Consider the following 25,340-nt stretch of genomic DNA (forward strand, 5'->3'; position numbering starts at 1 on the left):
TTTCTGAACTCTTTTCAGGTTGCCATGCCCTCTTTTAAAGTGTGCCTCCGCCCCCCGACAAGACCTGAATTAGCCCTAGAGATTTTTGTTCAGATGACAAGTATCAGAGGGGTAGCTGTGTTAGTCTGGATCTATAAAAGCAGCAAAGAGTCCTGTGACACATTATAAACTAACAGACGTATTGGAGCATGAGCTTTTGTGGGTGAATACGACGAAGTGGGTGTTCACCCACAAAAGCTCATGCTCCAATATTTCTTATTCTATAAGGTGCCACAGGACTCTTTGCTGCTGTTCAGATGAACTTGACCAGGACGCTTGTGGACATTTTGCTGAGAAGTGCATTTCCTCCTTAATTCACTGAAATGCTAATTAGTAGCTCGTGGCTTTGGGGGCCTGGGGTCATTCTGCAGGGGCACTCCAAAGGAATGAGGGAGGGGGTTGCAGCACCTTTGAACTCTAGCTCATATTACCTAGGAGGCCTGGGGCAGTGCAAATATAACCAAGAGTAAAAGAGAGCCTGCTTTACATTGCACCAGGAGCCAGGTTTGCAGCTGAACACCCCCAAAATGTGGGAAATACAAAGGTGGCTTAGAGGTCAGATCCTGGAACAGAGGTTTTGGGGTCACATTCTTTCTATAAGGCCCATCCGCCCAAATCCTTTTCCTTCCTCTGAGCACCTGGTGTTTGCTGAACAGGAAAGAAAAGTAAAGGGCTCAAAAAGAGTAACAAACAATGAGAAAAGGCAAACAAAATTATTACTGGGCACTTCGTAGAATAACATCACATTATCTTATACAACACATGCACTATGAGCCACAGCTTCCGTGCACTCTGGCTATGTCCCAAGGATAGTGTCTGGGAGATTAAGCAGAGACCAGCTCACATTGATTAATTGAAGCTGACAACTGCGAGCGTAGACCCAGCTAAGAAAAAGTAAGAGCATTCTACCGTTAAAAATGTCTTGGTCAGAATACGGTGCATGTAATTCATAGGCATTTCAGGGATGGGCATCTACAATATATATATCTAGAATACCCTCCTTTCAGTTACTGCACAGCAAGAGCTTGTATTTCTACAGGTTAGGAAGCAAAGCCAGAAAACCAGATGTGGTCTATACTTCAACTACAAGCTGGTGGATTCGATGCAGGGATCCCCTGGTGAGATACTATGGTCTGTCTCCTTCTGGCTAGCTAATCATGATCATCTTTTGCAGCCTTCAGAACTATGAAACTGGGGCTTTAATTCGTGTGACAAATATCTAAGCAGAGCTGGTTGGAATTTTACATCCAAAACTAAGAATGTCAGAGAATGCTGTAAAAGCAGCAAAGAATCCTGTGGCACCTAATAGACTAACAGACGATTTGGAGCATGAGCTTTCGTGAGTGAATACCCACTTCGTCAGATGCATGTAGTGGAAATTTCCAGGGGGCAGGTATATATATATATATATATGCAAGCAAGCTAGAGATAATGAGGTTAGTTCAATCAGGGAGGATGAGGCCCTGTTCTAGCAGTTGAGGTGTGAAAACCAAGGGAGGAGAAACTGGTTTTGTAGTTGGCAAGCCATTCACAGTCCTTGTTTAATCCTGAGCTGATGGTGTCAAATTTCCACTACATGCATCTGAAGAAGTGAGTATTCACCCATAAAAGCTCATGCTCCAAAACGTCTGTTAGTCTATAAGGTGCCACAGGATTCTTTGCCGCTTTTACAGATCCAGACTAACATGGCTACCCCTCTGATACTTGAGAGAATGCTGATTCATCAAACATGAAACCTTCAGCTAATCAAAGGCACAGTTCCATGGAAAACCTATCAGCTCATTGGGGTGCTCAGGACCTCTGTTTTCCAGGAAATGCAGCTCTGAGGGGACTTCCAGTGCTTTCACGCTCCCTGACATAGAGTTAGGAACTGGAAGCCCTGGGATGGGCTCCCAGGATCAGCTCTCCTAAGGCAAATCCACCATGCAGACTGGCCCCCGATAACAGCAACCGTGAAATTCACAAGAATGTAAGTTTCACTCAGCTGTGGGGAGTAGCTTTTTTGTCAGAAGCACCAATTGTCAGTGTCTCTTAAATGAATTTATTTTTGAGAGTTCCAGTTTGCAGGAAATGTTAAAATAATAATAATAATAATAATAGATGTATTCCCTTTGGCACTGAACCAAAGCAAAATTTCCTGTGAACTGCAAATCCTGCATTTTGGCAAGATCTAAGTTCCCATGAGGTTTTCACTGTCTTTTCTTGCACTATTCACCCTTCTTAGATTTCCCTCTGGTACCCTCTTTTTACCTTTCACAACTATGTATGTTTGCTTTATAAACGTCTCAAAAATGCCAATGTTCTACTATGCTAGATTCCTCCCACAGGCCAGGGGGTCCCGGTGAAAAAAATAACTTGAATTTCTCAAGTGACTAGGAAAAACCCAGTTCACAAAGTAAAGGTCATAAGTGTGCTAAGCACTTGTAGTCGAAGTGCCGCATGTTACAAGATTGGGCTCATGGAATGCTGCTGAGAAGCAGGTATGAGCCCAAAGCAGTTTCATAAGGCCTTAGAATTTGGGGTTAGGGTGGGAAGGTTTCAAAAGCCAAATCCATACATCGTAACTGGTTCTTTTCATTGGACTTGACCAAAGTGAAATCCTGCCTCCAATTCCCTCCTCGGGCTTGGGGGTGTTGGATGGTTCAGATTTCTGCAGTTGACTCCCCTCTCTGCTAGCAGCCATCTACACTGATATGTGTTTTGATGCATTAAAACGGCCAATCATTTATTTCTTCGCCAAAAGAGTTACCATAGAAATAGCCAGTTCAGACTCCTCCAGATTCTTCTTTAGTAACTTAAAAGGCAAAGTTGCACAATTAAATAATTGAATTTTAATGTGGAGTGGAAAAGCTTGGTGAAAATGCAGAAAAGCAGCAGGAAAGATGGGGTTTCTTAAGATATTTGGCAAGAAACCAAGACAAAAGGTGGAGCAGGTGGCTGCCATCTAGCATTTCTTTCCAGTCCACAGTGTAACATGAAATGGTAGGAGGAGTGCTCTAGTTTGACAGGAACTGTTCTAGCTATATAAACTGGTGGGGCACTTGTCCTACTATCTCTCACTCAGCACACATTCTTAAATAGATAGTGAGATACTGCATAGCAACAGCTGCCTTGCTGGACTCAGCTGGAAGGTAAGAAGAGTTTGTTTTAAATGCAGAGCTTGAATTTCTTATGTATCTGTGCATTTTTTCCCACGAATAGGAAAATACAGACAGTTAAAAAAAACTCTTGAATGGAAGTAAATGAAAGTAAATAATGCAGATTAGAGTAAGTGAAACAGCACCCGGGGACTGACTCAACCATAGTCATTACCAGAAGTTTTCTGCTAGGCACTGTAATTACATATATTAACCCGACTGACTGTTCCTTTGATAAATGCATCGCTTCTCTCTTATCTATTCTGTTTACTGCCTTTTAATTTCACAAATGAAAAATGACCAGTCAAAACTGATCAGGATTGTCTGTGATAGCAAAGCCAGAGAGATTCTAATATTGGACAGATCTTTGCAAGTTGAACTATGGATGGATTTAATGGGTGTTTGATTGCGACATTTGAAATGAGCTACATATGAAATTAGTGTTTTAAGAAGGCATTTATCTATGAGCAATGTGCTGGAATATTTAATAGGCAGCAGGTTTAAAACAAAGAAAGGAAGTACTACTTCACACAATACACAGTCGACCTGGGGAACTCATTGCCAGGGGATGTTGTGAATGCCAAAACTATAACTGGGTTCAGAAAAGCACTATATAAGTTCATGGAGGATTGGATCATCAATGGATGCTAGGCAAGATGGTCAGGGATGCAACCCGATGTGCTGAGTGTTCCTAGCCGCTGATTGCCGAAAGCTGGGTGTGATTGACAGGGGATGTATCACTGGATAATTGTTTGTTCTGTTCATTCCCTCTGAAGCAATTGGCATTGGCCATTGTCAGGAGACAGAATACTGGGCTAGATGGACTATAGGTCTGACCCTGTATGGCTGTTCTTATGGGAAATCACCAAACACCAATTTAACCATAAATTTCTTTTAATCCAAAGGCCAAATGATACTTTATGCAGTAGCTCTACATATATCTAAGAACCTAAAAATGAGCAGTCACCACACCCAATACAGTAACAGAGTTTTCTTAAGTAGGTGATCAGTATTCTTACAAATAGGCCAGACCTTGGGCTGATCCTTTCATTCTGGTGTACTCCAGCCAGTACCCGGGTTTACCATGGCGCCACTGGCGCCATAGCACTGGGCTTAGGCTCCAGAGGGACCCTAGCCTGGCCCGCTCTGCTTGGGTACAAGGCCCCAAAAGCTCTTCTCCACGCCCTCCCCTCCCCACCCACCCGTCTCACTTGCGGGGGCAAATGCTTGGTCCTGCTGATTCCTGGGGCTCCTGCTGCGGGGCAGGCTCCACCTGCACCCACCAGCAGCGAAGCTCCGCACCTCTTCTCCCGAGCATGTCACATTCCCACCTCCCTCCCAGCGCTTCCTCCACCATCGAACAACTGTTTGCCAGTGCTCCAGGAGGGATGGTGAGGAGTGAGGCTGCAGTGCACTCGGGGGGAGAGGCGGAGAAGAGGCAGAGGCGGGGTCTTGGGGAAGGGGGTGGAATCGGGGAAGGTGGAGCAAAGGTGGGGCCCCCACACTCCCCTATCACATACCCCACCCCGCTGTGAGCCGCTCAGGGCAGGGAGCAGCCCCACGACCCCAGCCCACACCCCACGACCCCTGCCCTGACTCCTGCCCTGCCCCCACATCCCAACTCCCACCCTGAGCACCAAACAGGCGCTCCTGCACCCCCCCACACACATTCCCACCTGCACCCCTCGCACCAGACAAGAGCTGCCCCAGGTAAGCGCGCCACACCCCAACCTCCTGCTCCAGCCCTGAGCCCCCTTCTGCATCCTAACTCCTGGCCAGACCCTGCAGCCCAACCCCCGCAACCCACTCCTGCACCCCCTTCCCTGACTGCTGCACCCCCTCACACACACCCAACCCTCTGCCCTGACTCCTGCACCCCCTCACACATACCCAGCCCCCCCACACCCCATGCCCTGACTCCTGCACCCACCCACATCCACACCCCAACCCTGAGCACCAAATGGGACCTCCTGCACCCCCCTGCCACATCCCCACCTGCACCCCTGGCACCACAGAGGAGCTTCCCCAGGTAAGAACTCCACATGCCAACCTCCTGCCTCAACGCTGAGCCTCCTCCCTCACCCTAACTCTTGGCCAGACCCTGCACCCCAACCTTCAGCTTGCTCCTGCACCCTAACTCCCTCCCAGACCCTGTACCACTAATATTTGGAAAGATCATTAAGTGATCTGCTGAGACCCCCCAGCAATTTTTTCAAGTGGTCTATGGAAAAATAAGGTCATCAAAACAATCAAGTATCAGAGGGGTAGCCGTGTTAGTCTGGATCTGTAAAAGCAGCAAAGAATCCTGTGGCACCTTCAGGCATCTGAGGAAGTGGGTATTCACCCACAAAAGCTCATGCTCCAAAACGTCTGTTAGTCTATAAGGTGCCACAGGATTCTTTGCTGCTTTTAAAGCAATCAAAGTATCGCACTTTATTTCCATTTACTTGCTATCACTTATAGGAGGAGGTTGAAGAAAAAAAGAATGAAAAACAGGGGTGGGGGAGGGCGATAAGAGCGAATGTTCTTTTTCTTGGCTGGGTCCCCAAGGAGGCAGCCCAAAAATGAAGCTGAGCCCAGGGCCCCACTAACCTAAATCTGCCACTGGGGCTAACTCCTCCCCCATAGCTCCCCATACCACAGCCAGGGGCTGACCCCCCGAGCTCTGCATGCCACTGCCAGGACAGGGACTGACCCCTCCCTCACCCCAGCCCTCCACACCGCTTCCAGGGGCTGAGGCTGGCCCCTAACCCCCCCCCCAAGCTCCATTCTGGCTGGGTCTGGGGTTGACCCCCACCACCCAAGCCCTGCTGCCTGACATCTCACATCACCACCGTGCGCACATACACGGGGGGGCGCAAGATTGTGTGGGTAAACTGGGCATTTGTTCATTTGCTCTTGCCAACTGATCAGTTGGCAAGAGCAAACAGGATAAATGCCCATTTTTGTCAAAAAAAAAGTCAGGATGACCGGGACAGAGCTTAAAAAGGGAACTGTCTTGGCCAAACAAGGATGTACGGTCACCCTATCTCCAGGCAAGTGGGTCTTGAGGGAATCGGCCAGGGGAGGGACAGACCCTGGCCTGGCTAATCATGCCACTCCCAAGAGCTCGGAGTGATTCTCCGCCCTGGCACTGGACCAGCCCTGGCCATGCTGCCAGCTCAGCTTGGCAGACACTGTCACCTTCCAGCAAGGCCAGTGAGTGTGGCCAGGGGACAGGAAGTGGGTCTCTGGAGGTGGGGGGGGGGCTGCTGGCCAGTGGAGGGTCTCTGTAGGTGTGGGGAGGTTCGTGTGTTGGGATGCTGGGCAGTGGGGGGGGTCTGAGTAGAGGGCTGTGTAGTTGTGGTGGTGGGCTGTGAGGAAGTGCATTGGGCAGTAGTGATATAGCTGTGGGGGTGGGGGGGTACTGGGTGGTGGGAGGTGCAGGCCTCCCTCTGTGCATTTGTGGTGAAGAGGCTGTGGGGGGGGGCTGCTGGGCATAGCAGTTCCGAGGAATGCTGGGCATAGGGAGTCGGGGGCTGTGTGGCACGGCATGGGCCCACCCCCAAGGAGAAGGGACATGCTGGCAGCACAAGGCTGGGCGGGTTAGTGTGCGTCTGGCAACCGCCAGTTTGTATACAGTACCCTTGCACTGGGCTGGGTGGAGTGGGGCCATCCCCACCATGCCATGCCCCATTGCCCCTGGCTGGCCCCTCGCTCTGGGGACCGACCTCCCCACGTCATGCTCCTTTGCCCCCATGGGGGCCCACAAATATGTTTGGCGCTGGGCCCACAAAAGGTTAATCTGGCCCTGACTCCAGCATGATCAGGTAGGGTCTGACCAAGAACTTTCCGATTCATGGCTCTCTTGATACCCTTCAGCTAACTTGATAGCGTTAACAAAACCCCAGGTTGAGCCACTTTATCCTTGCCACTTTCCCTCCTCCAAGCCTCCCTTTCTTGTCTTCTCCCCCCAGTCTTGCTTGCCAGCAGAACAGTGGAAAAGTTTGGGCTTGTTTCTTTGAAGACAATTTTCCTTTGTCTTGTTCGTGAAGCTCTTTGTTAGTTTTGGCATCACACATTTTTCCCGCAATACAAATTACACTAATTATTCTCATGGCGGGCTTTTAGTTGATTTTTGAGGCCCTCTCCATATTAGCCAGACTCCATAAAGCAATTACATTATTTTCTTAACCAAACTTATGCTAACTCTAATTGTTTAATTTCATAATTATCCTACATTCACCACCTTAAAACTCTACATAGTACAAGCATTTTAAACACACATCTATAATTTTGCAACATCTTGTACAACTAACAAACCTGATGATACAAAATCAAGATTACAATTACCACAATCGCGCTGATAACTATCACGGCTTTGAATGACAATCGTCACCCTGGATGTAATTCCACTTTGCATGCTTGGTCCCACCAGGTGGAGCTAGTTAACTGCTGAATTCTCTGTACCTGGCTATTAAGCTTTTAAGACCCAGGCTCAAGTGAGGACAGAATGCCCAAACTTTGGTATTGCTTTTAAAGCATCGTCCTGTAATCTGAATTCAGCCTGTCATTCAGTTACATTATGGAAAATGGGTATAGGATGTAAAGTCTTTCCATTTATCACTGCAGTGAATTTTGGTGGGGTATAAAACATGGCCAATCAGAATAACAATTTTTGAATCTATACCGAAAGTGATTATTTCCAGCCACCAGGTCCCCAGCATCTCAACCGTACTGTGCAGTTTGGAGATTGCTCCTGCAAAGTGAACTCACATGCCAGCAACTCTGTCTGTAAGATATTACACGGGCATATGTGGGTCTCTCTCAAGTGCGAGTAACAGGACAAGTCCAGGGCTTTCCAGACCTTGTCCTTAACTTGCAACAGAATTTGAGGCAGAGAAACAAAACTCTTTCCAAACTTTATGAGTTGCCGTATCTTCCAGTACTCCAAGAGGTTTAACAAGGGTTTGAATGACCTGATGTTCTGCAATTACTGGGCTGAGCACGTAAGTGGGATAAGGAGTCCTGTATTCTTTTCATGGTATTGGAGCCTGGAGAGGTTTTGTTCTTATAGTTTACATCAATCAGGCTCATCACATTTTCAATTTCTCTGGGGTTATAAAAGAGGGCAATTTCCCTTATTTCATATCAGTGACAGTGTCCTTGATTTTGCCTAGTACATTCTCTCCTGGCATAGAACAGGGTATGGCCCTGGCCTCTGCCCAGCTTTGATAACCTTAATTAGGTTGGTTAACTTGTTCATTGACTTTGTGCTGTACTTCCTTAAACAAATTGCATATTATATACATTCAAAAGTTAGTGATTAATGAGTTCTTTCCTGTGCTCATTCCTTGGGCTCAGGATGTCCTAGCATCGGAATGTTTGGTCATGTTTCCACAAGGGCTCAATGGCTGCCTGGTTTCAGAGTGATGCTCTGGCTCCAAACCAGCCTGCTACATCACTGGCAGATAGGTTCCATCGGCTTCACCTCTGAATTGATTCGGGTGCGTTTACTTCTCTGCATTTGTATCAACAAAGTCTTCCCAATAGTCCGTTATCATTTTGCCATACAATTAGCCAAGCTCCGGCAGACAGAAACCTTTTGGCAAAGGCAACGAAATCAAATTACACAATGCAGACACATGTCTACATTGAACATCATTGTACAGCAATTCTTTAAGGGGCCTTAATACCAATCCATTCCCGGGTCCAGCCTCTGCCTTGAAGCACTCTGAGTTTTTCTTTTCAATGTACCTTTGTGCCACTCTTATTTCGACCCTTTTCGATGCCCAGAAAGGTACATATTAATAAGCCCTTGTTTGCATAAACTTTACAGGAAACACAAAACCTGTATAATGTCCCTCAGATCCATATGGAAAATTCAAGGTACCATTCCCTAAACAGGGATTGATGTGACAACTGTCAGTTCTTACACAATTATCATGATTTGCTCATTCTTAGACCACTTACAGAATTGAATATGATATCCAGAGGCATTGTTTATTTCACCCCACCACTGATGTGGGCTTCTGGCCCTCACCTCAGTGACAGAGAGTTCCTCATAGCCCCAAACTTAGACTGTTATTTCTGTGTTTATTTAGTTGCTTTTTCCACACACCGCAGCAGTAGACTTCTTATGCACGATGACACCAGCTTTGTCACACACTGACAGTAGCCTGAAAAATCCAACCCAATTTCTGGTGTTCCCTTCATGGGAACCTTTGTGCAACTTTAACTGAGTAGCTAGCAGGTAGCCATCGATCCTGGCTTTTAGGTCCTGCTTCTATTTGTACCAAATAAGCTGCAGGGCTGAGGTTTTGTATTATATAGTATGGACCTCCCCATCCAGGTGCCAAAAATGGGGAGTTGTCTGGGGTTAACTGCACCATCACTCTGTCCCCTGATTGCCAATCTATATTTTGGGCTTGTTTGTTAAAGCATGATCCTGTCCCTGCTGCTGTGCAATACATAAGTGTGGCATAAATTTTCTCCCAGCAGTCTTACCGGCTGATAGGTGACCAACCCTTCCTTCAATAGTTTTGGCAACAGGGTCAGTGAACAAATGTTCTGGAAATCTCATCTCTCCGCCCATCTTGGCAATAAAAGGAGTGACACTGGCTGGTTTACTTTGGCTTCCCCGCCTTAAATCCATAAGAATCAAAGGCCACTTTTCATCCCAGTCTTTGCCTGATTTTGTTTTGATTGTTCTGTTTGTCCTTTCCACCAAGCCAGAGGCGTGGGGCTGGTAGGGTATTTGACATTTTTGCTCTTTTCCCAGCACGATGAAAGCACCTTTCTTTACCTTCCCTGTGAAAGTTGTTCCGCGATCACTGTCTATGGCCTGGGACATTGCCACCTAGAGAAGACATGCGCCACCAATAGGCTTGCTGTAACAGGTGCAGTGGCTTTTCTAGTAGACCAGGCTCCTATCCGTTTAGTAAATGCATCAACACGCACAGACTATGGCTACACTACAGCGCTTACAGCTGCACCGCTGACGCACTGCCGATGCGGAGGCTCTAAGTCAATAAGAAATCACTTTCCCACCAATGTAGCGCCCTCCATACTGACGCTTAGGTCAATGTAACTTACGTCACTCGGGGGGGGTGGCTTATTCACGCCCCTGTGTGACATAGCTTATACGGACCTAAGCTGTTGTGTGTACATAGCCGCAATTAAATATTGGTTGCAGCTTCTTATAAGTAGTAACTCCTCCGCATAGTTAACTGGCAATCTTTCCCAGGATCCCTGAAGTGCTGAGCCTGGCTAAATCCACATTTTGTTTTCCTTGGTGGATTCTTTTTAGCACAAAAAAAACTGTTACTCACCTTTGTAACTGTTGTTCTTTGAGATGTGTTGCTCAAATCGATTCCAATTAGGTGTGCGCACACCGCGTGCATGTTCATTGGAAAATTTTTACTCTAGCAACACTCAGTGGGTCGGCTGGGTCACCTCCTGGAGTGATGCCGTTATGGTGCTGGATATATACCCCTGCTTACCCAATGACCCTTCTTGCCAGCTACTCCAGCAGACGGGAAGGAAGGCAGGTTTGGAATGGATATGAGCAACACATCTCGAAGAACAACAGTTACAAAAGTGAGTAACCGTCTTTTCTTCTTCGAGTGCTTGCTCATATCGATTCCAATTAGGTGATTCCCAAGCCTTACCTAGGCGGTGGGGTCGGAGTGAGATGTTGCAGAATGCAAAACTGCTGAGCCAAATGCTGCATCATTTCTGCACTGTTGAACTAATGCGTAATGTGAGGCAAAGATGGGAATCGATGACCAGGTAGCTGCCCAACATATTTCCTGGATGGGAACACGGGCCAGAAAGGTGGCAGATGAAGCTTGAGCCCGAGTAGAATGGGCGGTGAGGAGGCTAGCCGGAACATGAGCCAAATCATAGCATGTACGGATGCAGGATGTTACCCAAGATGAAATTCATTGGGATGAGATGGGTTGGCCTTTCATCCGGTCTGCCACAGCTACAAAGAGCTGAGGTGACCTTCAGAAGGGTTTCTCTCGATACAAAAGGCGAGAGCCCTGCGAATGTCTAGGGTGTGCAGCTGTTGTTCCTGATGTGATGGGTGCGGCTTCGGGAAAAAGATTGGGAGGAAGATGTCTTGATTGACATGAAAAGCGGACACCACTTTAGGGAGGAAGGAGGGATGTGGTCGCAGCTTTACCTTGTTCTTATGGAATACCGTATATGGGGGATCCACTGTCAAGGCCTGAAGCTCAGATACTCGTCTTGCTGAAGTAATAGCGACGAGGAAAGCTGTCTTCCAGGAAAGATACAGCAGCGAGCAGGTGGCCAGTGGTTCGAAAGGAGCACCCATAAGCTTGTCTAGCAACAGGTTGAGATCCTAGGTAGGGGTCGGGAGTCTGACTTGAGGGTACAAACGTTCCATCCCTTGAGGAACCTTGAAACTATGGGGTGAGAGAAGATTGATCGGCCATTTTCCCCTGGGTGGAAGGCGGAAATGGCTGCCAGATGTACCTTTATGGAACAGACCGCTAGGCCTTGTTCTTTCAGGGACCAAAGGTAGCCCAGGACAGTAGGAACGGACACCTGCCTGGGGACTGAGTTTCACTGAACACACCAGCAAGAGAAACGCTTCCACTTGGCCAGATATGTCATCCTAGTGGAAGGCTTCCTCTGCCCAAGAGCACCTGTTGGACCGAGGCAGAGCAACGCAACTCAGACTGGCTCAACCACGCAGCAACCATGCTGTGAGGTGAAGAGACTGCAGGTCTGCATGGCGAAGCCTGCTGAAGTCCTGTGTTATGAGATCCAGACACAGTGGCAGGGGAATCGGGTCTGCCACTGAGAGGTCAAACAACATGGTGTACCAGTGCTGCCTCGGCCACGCTGGAGCAATCAGGATCAGGTGGGCGCTGTCCCTGCCGAGCTTTAGTAAGACTCTGTGGACGAGCGGAAACGGTGGGAAGGCATAGAGCTGGTGCCTCTTCCATGGGATCAGGAATGCGTCTGAGAGGGAGCCCGGGGAGCGTCCCTGGGAGGAGTAGAATACCTGGCATTTCCTGTTCTCTCAGGAGGCAAAGAGGTCTATGTGGGGAAACCCCCACTTCTGGAAAACAGAATGGATGACGTCCGGACAAATCGACCACTAGCGAGACAAGAAGCATCTGCTGAGGTGATCCGCCAGATTGTTCTGGACTCTTGGGAGAAAAAACGCTACCAAATCGATCGAGTGGGCTATGCAAAAGTCCCAAAGGTGGATGGCTTCTTGACAAAGGAGGGAGGAGCATGCTCTGCCCTGCTTGTTTATGTAAAACATGGCCGTTGTGTTGTCAGTGAACACTGATACACAACAGCCTTGGAGATGGTCTCGAAACACCTGGCATGCTAGATGGACCGCTCTCAGCTGCCACACATTGATGTGCAAGGCCAGCTCTTGAGGGAACCAGAGGCCTTGAGTGTGAAGGCCCTCGAGGTGGGCACCTCAACCTAGAAATGATGTGTCCGTGGTTAAGGCCATCAAGGGTTGCGGTGGGTGGACTGGCATCCCTGCACAGACTAGAGTGGGGTTTAGCCACCAGGTTAGGGAGCCCAGAACCTTTCGAGGAATAGTGAGCACCAAGTCCAGGCTATCTCTGCATGGTTGGTATATTGAAGCAAGCCAGGTTTGAAAGGGACGGAGGCGTAGCCTCATGTGCTTGGTCACGAAGGTGCAGGAGGCCATGTGACCTACTAGGCTGAGGCAGGTGTGCACCGACGTTGTCGGGAAGGTTTGAAGACCTCGAATAATTGAAGCCATTGCTTGAAAACATGACTGCGGGAGGTACGCTGTGGCCAGATTGGAGTCCAGAACTGTTCCTATGAAGTCTATTCTCTGCATGGGTGTCAGAGTAGACTTCTCTGTGTTGATCATCAGGCCTAGGCTATTGAAGAGGTCTTTGACAATGCGCAGGTGCTGTGACATTTGTAAATGGGAAGTCCCTTGAATGAGCCAATCATCAAGATACAGGTAGACGTGTACCTGATGACACCAGAGGGAGGCGGCGACTACAGCCATGCATTTTGTGAACACACACAGAGCTGTAAAAAGGCCAAACGGAAGGACAGTGAACTGAAAGTGTTGATGGTTGACCACAAAATGGAGGTACCGTCTGTGTGGTGGGTAAATTGCGATGTGGAAATACACATCCTTCATATTGAGGGCGGCATACCAGTCTCCCGGATCCAGGGACGGGATAATTGTCCCCAGGGTTACCATGCGGAACTTCAGCTTTATCATGAATTTGTTGAGTTTTCGCAGGTCTAGGATCGGTCGTAGACCTCCTTTTGCCTTGGGGATTTGGAAGTAGCGGAAATAAAACCCCTTGGTCCTCATGCCTTTTGGCACCTCCTCTGTGGCTCCCATGGCTAGGAGCAACTGGACCTCTTGTAAAAGGAATTGCTCGTGAGAGGGGTACCTGAAGAGGGACGGGTAGGGAGGGTGGGAAGTCGGCGTTGAAACAAACTGGAGGTAGTATCCCACTTCCACCGTGCGCAGAACCCAAAGATTTGAAGTTAGCTGGGACCAGGCAGAGAGGAATTGTGAGAGGCAGTTGAAAAAGGGAGGAGAAGGATCCAGTAGAGCAACTAGTGGGCTGCCCTCGGGCGTCCCATCAAAAGTTCTGCTTGGGCCCTGCTGGTGGTTTAGGGGACGCCTGATTTTGACCTCCTTGGGGGCCAGATTGTCTTTGACGATTCCCTCGACCAGGCCTTCTGCTAAAGTCCTGATGCAGCCTAGGCGGGGCATTAGGGTGGTGTGGCTGGGGCCGGAAGGTCCTGCGTTGGGTCACTGGTGTGTGCATACCCAGTGAGCACATTATAACTCGATTGTCCTTCAGACTTTGCAATCTGGGGTCGGTTTTATCCGAGAACAGGCCCTGGCCTTCGAAGGGCAAATCCCGAATGTAATTCAGGGGGAAGGCCTGATACCTGGAGCCAGGAGATATGCCTCATTGTCACTCCTGACTCCAGAGTTCTGGCTGCAGAGTCCGCTGAGCCCAAAAAGGCTTGGAGGAAGGTTTTTGCTACCTTTTTACCCTTCTCAAGTAGGGTCATAAATTGTTGAAGGGATTCCTGGGGAAGAAGCTTCGTAAACTTCCCCAAGGACACCCACGTGTTAAAGTTATATCTACTTAGGAGGACTTGTTGGTTTGCCACCCTAAGTTGGAGGCCCCCAGCCGAGTATATTTTGCAGCCTAGGAGGTCCATGAATCTAGCCTCCTTTGACTTAGGAGCTGGGGCTTGCTGGCCATGACGCTCCTTCTCGTTCACCGATTGCACCACTAAAAAGCAAGGAGGTGAGTGAATGTAGAGATATACATACCCCTTTGAGGGGACCATATATTTTCTCTCTGCTCCCCTTGCTGTAGGTGGAATCGAGCCCGGGGGTTGCCAAATGGTATCCGCATTAACCTGTATGGTGCGCATAAATGGAAGAGCCACTCTAGCAGGTTCATCAGCTGATAGGATGTCCACGACAGGGTCCCCTATTTCAGGGACCTCCTCCACCTGTAAGTTCATATTCTGAGCCACTCGCCTCAAAAGATTTTGATGGGCCCTGAGAGCAATTGGTGAAGGGCCTGAGGAGGATGTTTCCGCCACCGCCTCGTCAGGCGAGAAGGAGGAGGAGAAGCCTGGGACCAGGGGGTCCTGTGGGGGCTCCTGCACTTGAGGAGCGTCATCTGTGTCAGGTGGAACCTGGGTGCCTGCAGATGGTATCGGAGCCTCATCCGTGCCCATGGGGTGGGGCGGCTTACTGTCGCCTCTGGTACCCGGTGTTCTGACGGGGCCTACCGCGGAGCCACTGATGGAGCACCTTGGGCCTGGTGGTATGCCCACGGTGTCCAGAAGGACCAGTGATGAGATCCTTGCTCGTGGCTCTGGCTCTATGGGAATATATGGCTGGAGAGGTCAGAGTCATGCTCCTGAGGATAGGATGCGCTACCAGCCTGCGATGACACCGATGTGTGTCTCGATGGCCATGATGGTACCGATAGACCCTGGGAGAGCACCATTGTTCTGGATGCTCGATCCTGGGGAGGTACCAGGGAGCGGTACCGGGAGCTAGAACAGTACCGCGAGCAAGACTGGGACATTCTACCGTAGCAGTGCCAGGAGGTCGACTGGGATTTTGAGTCCCTTTGTCTGGAGCGACTGCAGGATACATGGTGCCAAGGGCGGTGCCGTAAGTCGGATCGGTACCAGGAGTATCCGGCTGGAGAACAAGACGTCGAACGGTGCCACGAGTGCGACCGGTACCGTGATGGAGAGCGGTGCCGGGACTGCGAGCGGCGCCGGGAGTGGGAACGGCGTGATTGAGAGCATCTGTGAGACCGTGATCTTGAACGATGTCTCTCTGTTGGACCAACGGAAGGTGGCCTTACCAGGGCCAGTTTTCCAATGGATTACATGACCCTGCCGGGGGTTGAGACCGTGTCGACTCTGTCACGGTGATGAGCTCCCTTGCCGTGGAGAAGGTCTCCAGTGTAGAAGGGAGGGCAAGCTCAACCACAGCATGAGCCGGGGAGCTGTCAGGCACCGGACTCAACGGCCCTTGTGGGACCGGAATCGACGGTGCCACGCTCGGTGGAGCTGCAATCGGCGGTACCACAGTCGACGGTGCTGCGGCAGAGGAAGGTGCCAGATGAACCATCTTCAAAGAGCGCTCCTTCTGTGGAGCTGAAGCAGCTGGAGCGCTATGTTGCTTCCTGGGTCTCGGGGACAAGGAGCAGTGCCGAGCAGATGTCGGTGCCGGTAGGGGTCAGTGCCGGGGCTCCTTCTTGGTACCGGAGCGGTCCGGGGCCGAAGGGGTGCTCCTTACAGAAGCAGTCTGTTGGGTGCTCAGTACCGATGCTGCAGGACTAAGTGCTGACTCCATGAGGAGCTGTTTCAATTGAAAGTCCCACTCCTTCTTCGTCCTTGGTTTAAACGATTTGCAGATGCGGCACTTATCAGTAAGGTGGGATTCCCCTAGGCACTTGAGGCAGGAGTCGTGGGGATCCCCTATTGGCATCAGCTTTTGGCATGCCAAGCACAGTTTGAATCCCAGTGCCTTGGGAAGGGCCTGCACCAGGGTGGAGGAAAGGGGCTAATGCCCGATCCCCCCTTAAACTATATACACTAACTATAAATACAACGACTAATACTAACTATACCTACAAGAACTCGAACTATACACACAATAAACAGCAAAGAACTATGAGTAGCTAGGGACGTGGAGATCAGCAAAGCCACGCTCCACAGTTCCAACGACCATCACGGGCGGTAAGAAGGAACTAAAGGGCGGTTGGGTAGGCAGGGGTATATATCCAGCGCCATAACAGCGCCACTCCAGGGGGCGACCCAGCCGACCCACCGAGCGTTGCTAGGGTAAAAATCTTCCTACGAGCGTGCACGCAGCATGCGCACACCTAATTGGAATCGATATGAGCAAGCACTCGAAGAAGAACTTGAAGTTTTACATTTGTTTTACTATTGCACCACCTTACTTAGTCGCTGATAAGTGGCACCAGCGTTTTGGGGGGCCCTCCATGGCACATCATGCACCAGTCTTAACGTTTCTCTTTGAAGGGGAAGTGGTGGAATCCAGACTGAGTCATGTAAATCATCCCCTTCACAAAGCGACACGTTTTCCTTGACAAGGAGCTATTTACCCTTCAGCTGGCTTAGCTCGCTGTGCGTTACTTCGGGTGTAAATGTGGATTGCACTGGATCAAACTCTTGCAATGTTCACTGTTTTCTGCTTGCGCTCAGGTGGTACCAGCAAGGACTGGATAATTCAGGGCTGGACCCACCCAAAAAGCAAATCCTGGGCTTAATTGTGCTGGGGCTCAGCCCCGGCACCTCTCAGCTTGGCAGGTTGTAGCCTGGCACCTCTGAGCTTGTGATCAGTTATGAAAACAAAGGAATTGCTTGGGCCCAGCCCCTAATTGCTTGAGCCCCTTCTTTCATTTCAAATTAAGTATTGAACAAATCCTGTGAGTGGGTCCCAGACTACCAGGGTGCAGCCCTTCAGAAGTTAGATTCTGTACTGCAGTGGGATAAAAAGGTAAGGGGACCCCCCCCCACCTTGACAGGGAATTCCTCCAGGACACTCCTCTGGAGCTTCATCAATTAATAGTCCCATGCTAGGAAAGGTGAGGGGTCTTTAAGAGGCCAGACTGCAGTTTGCTGCTCTCAGCAGCCAGCGGCTGTGTTAAACTAGAGCTAGACACTGGCCCAGCATTACAGTTTCATGTGTCCCAAGCCCACCAGACATCTGAAAAGTGCCCCGGCCCACCGCACAGCCAATACCTGTTTTTTACAGAGGCTCTACTGCTTTTCAACTCCCATTCAGTACTCTGGAGGCCTAAGCAATATTTTCTCTGCCGTGATAGATGGCCCTGAGTGAACACGGCTGAAATGGCTGGGTCTCTGGTTGCAACAAATAGTCCAGAAAGTTTTATATCATTTGGGGCACTGGGGACTGGAGCTGGTGTCACCTCTTTGAAATGATACACTGCCTGGATATGCTGGAGGCTCATTCCCACTCTAGCTTTTTCTGCTGCAGCAGGGAGAGGGGTGTGTGCCTCAGTGGCAGAGGTAGTTAGGGACAAAAATCCCAACAAAAGCATGTCAAGCCAAGTGCTGTTTCTGAGGTAGGACAGGGCAGCTCCAAAATCACTTGAATATTTTGTTTCTCTTGAGCAGTGTTTCCCAAACTTGGGACGCCGCTTGTGCAGGGAAAGCCCCTAGCGGGCCTGGCTGGTTTGTTTACCTGCCCCATCTGCAGGTCTAGCCGACCGCGGCTCCCACTGGCCACGGTTTTCCACTCCAGCCCAATGGGAGCTGCTGGAAGCAGTGTGGGCAGAGGGACGTACTGGCCTCCGCTTCCAGCAGCTCCCATTTGCCTGGGGCAGCAAACCACGGCCAGTGGGAGCAGGGATCGGCCAGACCTGCCAACACAGCAGTTAAACAAACCAGCCCAGCCCAGCAGGGGCTTTCCCTATACAAGTGGTGGAACAAGTCTGGGAAACACTGACCTAGCTTGCTGGCTGGGTTGCAGTTACTCCCAGAAAGGAAACCTCCTGCTTCACTAGCTGGGCATTTTTCTGGGTTTAGCCTGAGTCCAACTTTCATCAAAACTTAAATAGGGCTTCTAGTATTTTTAAATGGCTTTCCCTGTCAGTAGGATGCACCAAATAGCATCCACACATTGCACAACGTTTTCTTCAAAAGTTTAACCCTAATTAGTTGAAGTTGTTTTCGAACTAGGGCATTTTAATCTTTTCTAATGTCACTTTAGTTTCAATATTTATTTATTCTTTTTCACTTACAAAACACCACCATCTAGATTTTTCACTCCTTAATAACATTTACTTTACACCACAGTTAATCATAGTTTTTAGGTAGGATTTTTCATGGTTAAACACCTTTTTTTTATATTTGCTGATCTTTCTTGGTGCTGAGTTGTGGTTCCAAAGCACACAGCAATCTGAAAAAGAAAGCGTGGCCTATCATGACTCCTCTCTGGAGCCCTCATGGGACTTTAATTAAGTTGCACATTTTGTTTACATTTCTTTTAGCCCTGCATACGTGGTGGGGAAATGCACATTCTTCCATAATTTACCATACCCTGTTTATTTGATATAACATTATAATAGCCATCACAATACTCACATGAAGTATAACTGCTTATTTTGTGCTCACAGAATTTCCATACACCCTTATCAACATGACTGTCTGATTACTCAGAGCCACCTTAAGGCCCAGTGTTCCTAATTGCATCGCCTGTGTACCTCTCCCCTGTCATTGCTCCAGTGGGGCACTGTCGTTTTAATTTTTCATTCTTCTCCCGCAGCTCTGAACTGCTGTTTTATTACTGAAAAAGGATTCAGAGTCTCTCCCCGCTCTCCTGGGTCTGGCTGCCTCTTCCACAGCCATGACTGAGACATTGAACTTTATAAAAACACTGAGATACCCAAAGGGTTAAATGCTAAATAACAAAGCCAAACAACACTAGCTACCTGTTTTTGGCAAAAAGTGTCTGTCAGTCTTGCAACTTTGAATGAAAGCTTCAAGTGGATTTTTAGTGGCATTTTTAAAAAAGCCAATTCATTTTAAACATACAAAATGGGGTTTTGATAGAATAGAAGTGTTGCTTTGGGTCCTTAAAACCTTACATATTTACTCAAATAGAGTTTCACATTAAAAAAATTGTTTTTGCTTAACATCCCTGGCTCTGCTCTAATTATTTTTATGCTGTTGTTCCCAGATTACTTGCCCTTCTTGTACATTCAGAGGCAGTCAGGTTCCAATGAAAAACCCTGATTTCCTTTTAGTGACTTTGACAAAATCATCCACGGTCAAATGATGTGAATCAGACTGTCTCTCTGCCTGCAACTGCCATTTACAATTGTTTATTTACCGGCGATTCCTTTCAAAAAAGGCCCCATTTTCCTTCAGAACAGCTGTAAAGGTTCCTGGGGACAAAAGCATAGTGGTGGTAATTCCCCACCTCCCTCAACCTCTCCACTCCCTTCCCGTATAACTTGTTTGCCTGCCAGGGCTCCACTCGGCATGACTGTACCGAGTTGTACCGCCATAATTGGGTTTTATTATCAAATCAAGCTTTCTCTTCTTATAACACTTTCACTCTACCATTTCCACAACCTCCGAATCTTTAATTCCCTCCAAACTCCGTAGTGTTAACTTGTGCAAAAGCTCCTTTTAACTCCTCATTCTCTTTCCTTAAATCTCTTACTTATCTCCCACAGAGACACACCTTCATCAGACGATTTCTCTCAGCAGCACTGGACTTATTTCTGGGCTTTTTCTGCACGCATGTCAAGATGGTACTCTTTGCCCGGGCAGACGTAGCCACCGCTTACAGTCCCTGAAACACAGCTGCCTTCATCTGTGTTTTCTATACCTTGGGATTGCTTAAGAAGGCAGTATTGATATTTGTCTCCAGGGTCACCCAAGGGTCTTAGTCTTTAAAATTTCAGAGGCATTTAATGGACCGCTGTTGTGCTCTGCCAATAATGTATCTATTTACAGCATTCACCAGACTTTTTCAGGGTTCTTTATGGCATTCAGCAGACCTTGGCCATGCTCTGCCAGCCATTCTTTTACAGCGGTATCCAAAGTCCCTCCCTCTGTTCCCCTGGTGTTATTGAATTTCTCTTTAGGAGAGAATTCTATACTGGCCCCTGAGGATAGATCACCACCCCTTCACTCTGGGGGTTCACAGCATCTGAAATTCATGTCTGTGGTCCCTTCATGGATCACCAAAATGTTGGCATAATGAATAATAATATGAGAAATCACCAACCACGAATTTAACCATAAATTCTTGTATTAAATCCAAAGCCCAAATGGTACTTTATGCAGTTGCTCTAAACATGTCTAACAGCCTAAAAATAAGCAGTCACCACACCCAATATAGTATTCTTAAGTTTGTGAGCAGTATACTTACAAATAGGCCAAACCTAGGGATGACCATCTCATTCTGGCGTATTCCAGCATAATCAGGTAGGGTCTGAGCAAGAACCTGCAGTTTCATGGCTCCCTTTATACTCTTCAGCTAACTTGTTAGTTTTAGCAAAAACCCAGACTGAAGCAGTTTATCCTTGCTAAGTCTTACTCCAAGGCCTTCCTTTCTTATTTCTCTCCCCATCCTTGCTTGCTTTGGGCTTGTTTCTTTGAAGACAATTTCCCTTTGTCTTGTTAATGCAGATCTTTATTTTATTAGTTAGTTTTGGAATCAAGCTCTTTCCCACACTCCAAGTAACATTACTTATCATTCTCACGGCCTTCTTTTACTTGCTGGTTGGGGCCTTCTCCCTACTAGCCACAAACGATACAGCAAATAGGTTATTTTCTTAACCAAACGTAAGCTAACTCTAATTTTCTAATTGCACATTTATCTGACACAGTAGAGTATGTCTAGCAAGCATAATAAATGCATTAGAAGCTTGCCAACATTTGGGATTGTGTGTGTGCACACGCGCATGCAATCACAAAATATGCATTTTGTACTTAATATTGAGCAACATGAACTTAGATACATGGGACAGATCTTAATCAACATCAATGGAGCTGCATTTATTTATGCCAGCTCAAAATCTTTTACAATAACAATCCTGAAGGAAGTGAGATATAATGAATGTACGTGCATGCTGAAATCTGCTGAAATAAAAAAAGACCACATGGGGCTTTAAATCCTCTTATACAGAAACTTGAAAATCCTCAGGGTCACATTGGCAACAAGAGAAATTCTAGTGTAGAGAAGAGAATACTTGATTACTTTTCTATCTGCAGACTCGTAAGCAAAAATCAACTCCCTCCTCCTCCCAAAACACACAGGAGAGAAGTTGGAAATCAGCATTATCTGTGAGTATTGAGCTAATAATTCTAATGAAAGTCTCTGGTCCTTTACCAGCTACAAGTAGATACCAGTAAATACAAGTAGTGTATTATAATGTATATTTTTTAATGAATGGACTCCTAGATGTACCATTTTATTTCAACATGTGAAATAATATTTACAGGTCATGCCAGATGTTCCAGGATTCAAACCCCACCATCCACTTCACCACTCTTCAGTTTTAGTGGGTCACTACTGTAGGTGTGGTGCCAGCAGAATGCTATGGTTGCAATGTACAGCAGAATGGAATTGACCTGATTTGAGGAGATGATACATTTATGCAATACCCAGAGCTCCATTATAAGACATATTGGCTCTGGATAGATGAGAGAGAAAAATCGACTGGCTTCTCATTCACTGCAGAAGAATCACTGCTGTAGCTTAATATTTGTACATCAGAAATTCATGTAGGTTTTTTTTTCTTCCAATAGGCTATTTCATTATAACTATGAAATATTTTAACTAACCAGTATTGTTCTTCTAAAGGCTATAATTTACTTAAGGCTACAGTGAGATAACTTATCTGACAGCTCAAAATTCTCAAGGCAAGGGAAATGAAAAAAAAAGCCGTTGGAATTATTGGATAATGTAAACAATGCACCTACTTTGTGTAAATCAGCAGTAAATCGAGTAACTCTGTGATGTGATAGGTCAGAATTTGACAGGACAGTTCCTTGCATCCTGATCACTTTCTAAACGCAGTTCTTGGGTGTTTATCTCTCATTCTTGAGCTGTATAAAATAAGAGTTGGCGCAGACCCATACATGGAGTTGTATCGTGTTCAAAATGAAACTCCCACAAAATATACATCAGGAATATTCCTTAGCTCATCTACTTTCATTGTAGGTTCTATAGATGAACCAGCAGATTTTTTTTTAAATGGTTTCATACCAAACCAGTAGGGAGCATGTGTTATAAATTATCATTGTAGCTCCATAGAGACTAATGGAGTTACTCTGGATTTACAGTGGCAAAATCAAGAACAGAATTTAACCCTTAACTGGAATCTTAGCACACACACACAAAATTTCACAGAATCATGACAATTCAGAGAGAGACAAAAGAAATTGAAGCCAATTATTCCTGTCACATGTCACTGTAGAATTGTCCCCTATGTACATTTTCCAGTTCCTCCTCACCTCTAATTTAAAATACTCTTTAGAAGAGTGGAAAACAATGTTAATTTTACTTTAATAGCATATTTATTTATTAAAGAACGAACTGCGGACCTGAGTAACTACTATGAATTCAAGAGACTTACTCCAGATTTACTCCCATGTAACCTACATCAGAATGTGGCCCTGTGAGCGCATTTTTCAACATAAGATTTCATGTCATTACCTTATAGAATCATAGACTGCAATGAAAACCTATGTAAGTCTGCAGTTTCATTAAAAACATACAAAAATCTCCTCTGTCAGCCTCAATTTTTCAGTGGGTCAGATCTCACTTCTGCTTTCCTTTGAGCACTAGATGGAGTCATCACATTTTAGTTTACACCTTGCAGGTTGTACAGAGTTCTCTGTCCTTTTGGGTAGGGGCAGGGTTGATGCTGAGGGAGTAGGAGAGAGGCTCATTTTGTTCTTTATTAATATATTTGTTTATAAGAATATAAAGACCAAATCATATAAGCCTCTTGGGCAAAATAAGCTGATTTCCCCATCCTCCAGCAGTGAGCATACTGCTAACATCATGGCAAGAAAGCCGGGATACATTACATAGCTATTTTGATAGATGAGCCATTACATAGAAGAATAAGCCAATAATTTAAAAACCAGGCTGTGATCCTGCAGCATTTAAGTCAATGAGAACATGATCTGGCCCTTAATAATCCTATGACTCTTTCTGAGATTAATCATGAGCTCTGCCTATTGCAAGCCATGCTGCTGTGAGCATGTTTCCTACTGATTTCCTTATGCTTGCCCTTTATCACACATGACATGCTAGGAAGAATGAACAGCTGTTCTCTGAGCGATGTTTGTGACATCTCCTGTAGGCCTCTCTTGGCCGACTCGCCTCTTGATGGACACAGGCCTAACGAATCTGAGTGTAAGCACCACCTCTGGCCAGCACACTCTCCAGACCTCTCAGCAAGAGTGCAGCTTTTGGATATGCTGGAAGACCAGGTAGGCATAGCTTTAATGCAGCCTTCTTCTGAGGATGAAGTTCAGGCCAGGACAGTGGAAGGGCATGTCCAAACAAATGTCACACTCTCCTCTCACTTTGCCTCGCTGCCCCTCACAGAGAACTGGGGCAATTTCTCCTCTCAGTTAGGCCCATGAAAATCCAGAGCAATTCCACTCAATTCAGTGGAGTCCCCCAGATTTACACCTGCATAGCGGAGAGCAGAATTTGTCCCATGAGATAATTGTGTTTAAACTAATTGACTGTCCCCTTAAGCGTTTCAGAACACACGAACTGATGAATAACATAATGACTAGGTTCTCTTGGCATTCACACACACGTTGTCTTTCATTTAGAACTCCACATCTCACTGAAGATTAATGTGCCAGCATTAATCTATAGCCCAGGGCAAGTGTTCCTTTGAACAGAGAGGAAACTAGTGGAAGCTGCCCTAATCATGTTTTTCACCACAGGACAGGTTCTGCATAGAAAGGAAGCACCAATAAAGTTTAAATTTCACTATTAATTTAGGCCCCTATTCAACAAAACACTTAAGTCCCTTTTTGGCGCCAATGGAATAAACCCATTCTTAAATTCCTTACTGAACAGGAATGGATTCATGCATGTACAGAGAGTTAAGTATGTGCTATCTCGAATTTAGGCATCAAGCATGTACCCTTTTCATCTCTACTATACAATTTACCTGACCAGGTATGCAGACCCTTCTTCATTGGGACATTATGTTCCCTACTGTGTAACATTTCCAAATCGCTATGATGTAAACAATCTCAGTTAGCTTTCCAGCTGCAAACCATTATACGGGCAATCGTAAAATCTGAGTTTTACAGCCTCATTGGTATATGCCTCAGTTTTGCTGCCAAGCAGTGTGGCATCCTTGTATTTCTCCATCTGTTCTTAAAAACTCGTCCTGGACAGACCATTTTATTTACAATCTCTTTCAGATAAACCACTCGTGTTTCAGTTTGTCTGTTGGGTCCTGCAAGGGACATCCCAGGTGATGTTCGTCAGTAACCCTATCAGTAGGCTTATCATCTACACAAATACCTAGTTACTCAATCAGAATGCAAGGAAGCATGTGAGGTATGCTAAGTGCTGAATACAGATTACATTTTTCTGCCAAACCCAGAACACACTTTCTATTGGTTTTATGAACTAGCCAATTGTTTTCTGCATAATAATTAACAGGAAAAATAATCATTCTTTTTTTTTTTAAATGCTGAGTCATTTGTCTGTACATTCAACCATTTGCCCACAAGCACTTTTCTTGGATGGAAAATTCTGATACTTGATTTTTTTATACTGGAAGTGGTCAAGTACACCCCCATTCTGAAATGAAAGATTTCAAAAATAATAAAAGTACAAAGCATTTGGTGCAGCAATTATGTCTAGGAAAGTGAGGAAGGGGGGAAGGTTAAACAAAAAACAAAAATGAGTAACAGAACCATTGAGATATGTATGTACAGGCCGTGCTGCACTGAGTAACCACATGATCTTATTATTGTCATAGTTTTCTTCCTTTTTGCTCCCCTTACTTGTCTGTTGATACCCCTTATTTACTGAGACACACACACCTGAGGTAAGATTGTGCGCTCTCCTGGGCAGGGATCACA

The 25,340-nt window shown here is 46.8% G+C and overlaps 1 protein-coding gene across 9 annotated transcripts in view; it reads left to right on the top strand.

Annotated features, from left to right (window-relative positions):
* Positions 1-835: 835 nt before the first annotated feature.
* The window catches only part of LOC127046497 (urea transporter 2-like), a 44,300-nt gene continuing 19,795 nt past the window's right edge, over positions 836-25,340 (top strand). Inside the window, exons 1-4 of one of the 9 annotated variants that reach the window (XM_050943591.1) lie at positions 836-933; positions 1,079-1,157; positions 3,121-3,170; positions 21,480-21,551. In XM_050943591.1, the coding sequence (XP_050799548.1) occupies positions 1,142-1,157; positions 3,121-3,170; positions 21,480-21,551 (138 nt within the window). In that variant the 5' untranslated portion in view covers positions 836-933; positions 1,079-1,141. Of the gene's footprint in view, positions 934-1,078; positions 1,158-1,711; positions 2,009-3,120; positions 3,171-21,479; positions 21,552-23,581; positions 23,712-25,340 lie in introns of those variants that run through there. The other 8 variants (XM_050943594.1, XM_050943593.1, XM_050943592.1 and 5 more) reach the window with 8 other exon arrangements.

Source organism: Gopherus flavomarginatus, chromosome 3 (assembly GCF_025201925.1).
Source record: "Gopherus flavomarginatus isolate rGopFla2 chromosome 3, rGopFla2.mat.asm, whole genome shotgun sequence".
NCBI classification, from domain to species: Eukaryota; Metazoa; Chordata; order Testudines; family Testudinidae; genus Gopherus; species Gopherus flavomarginatus.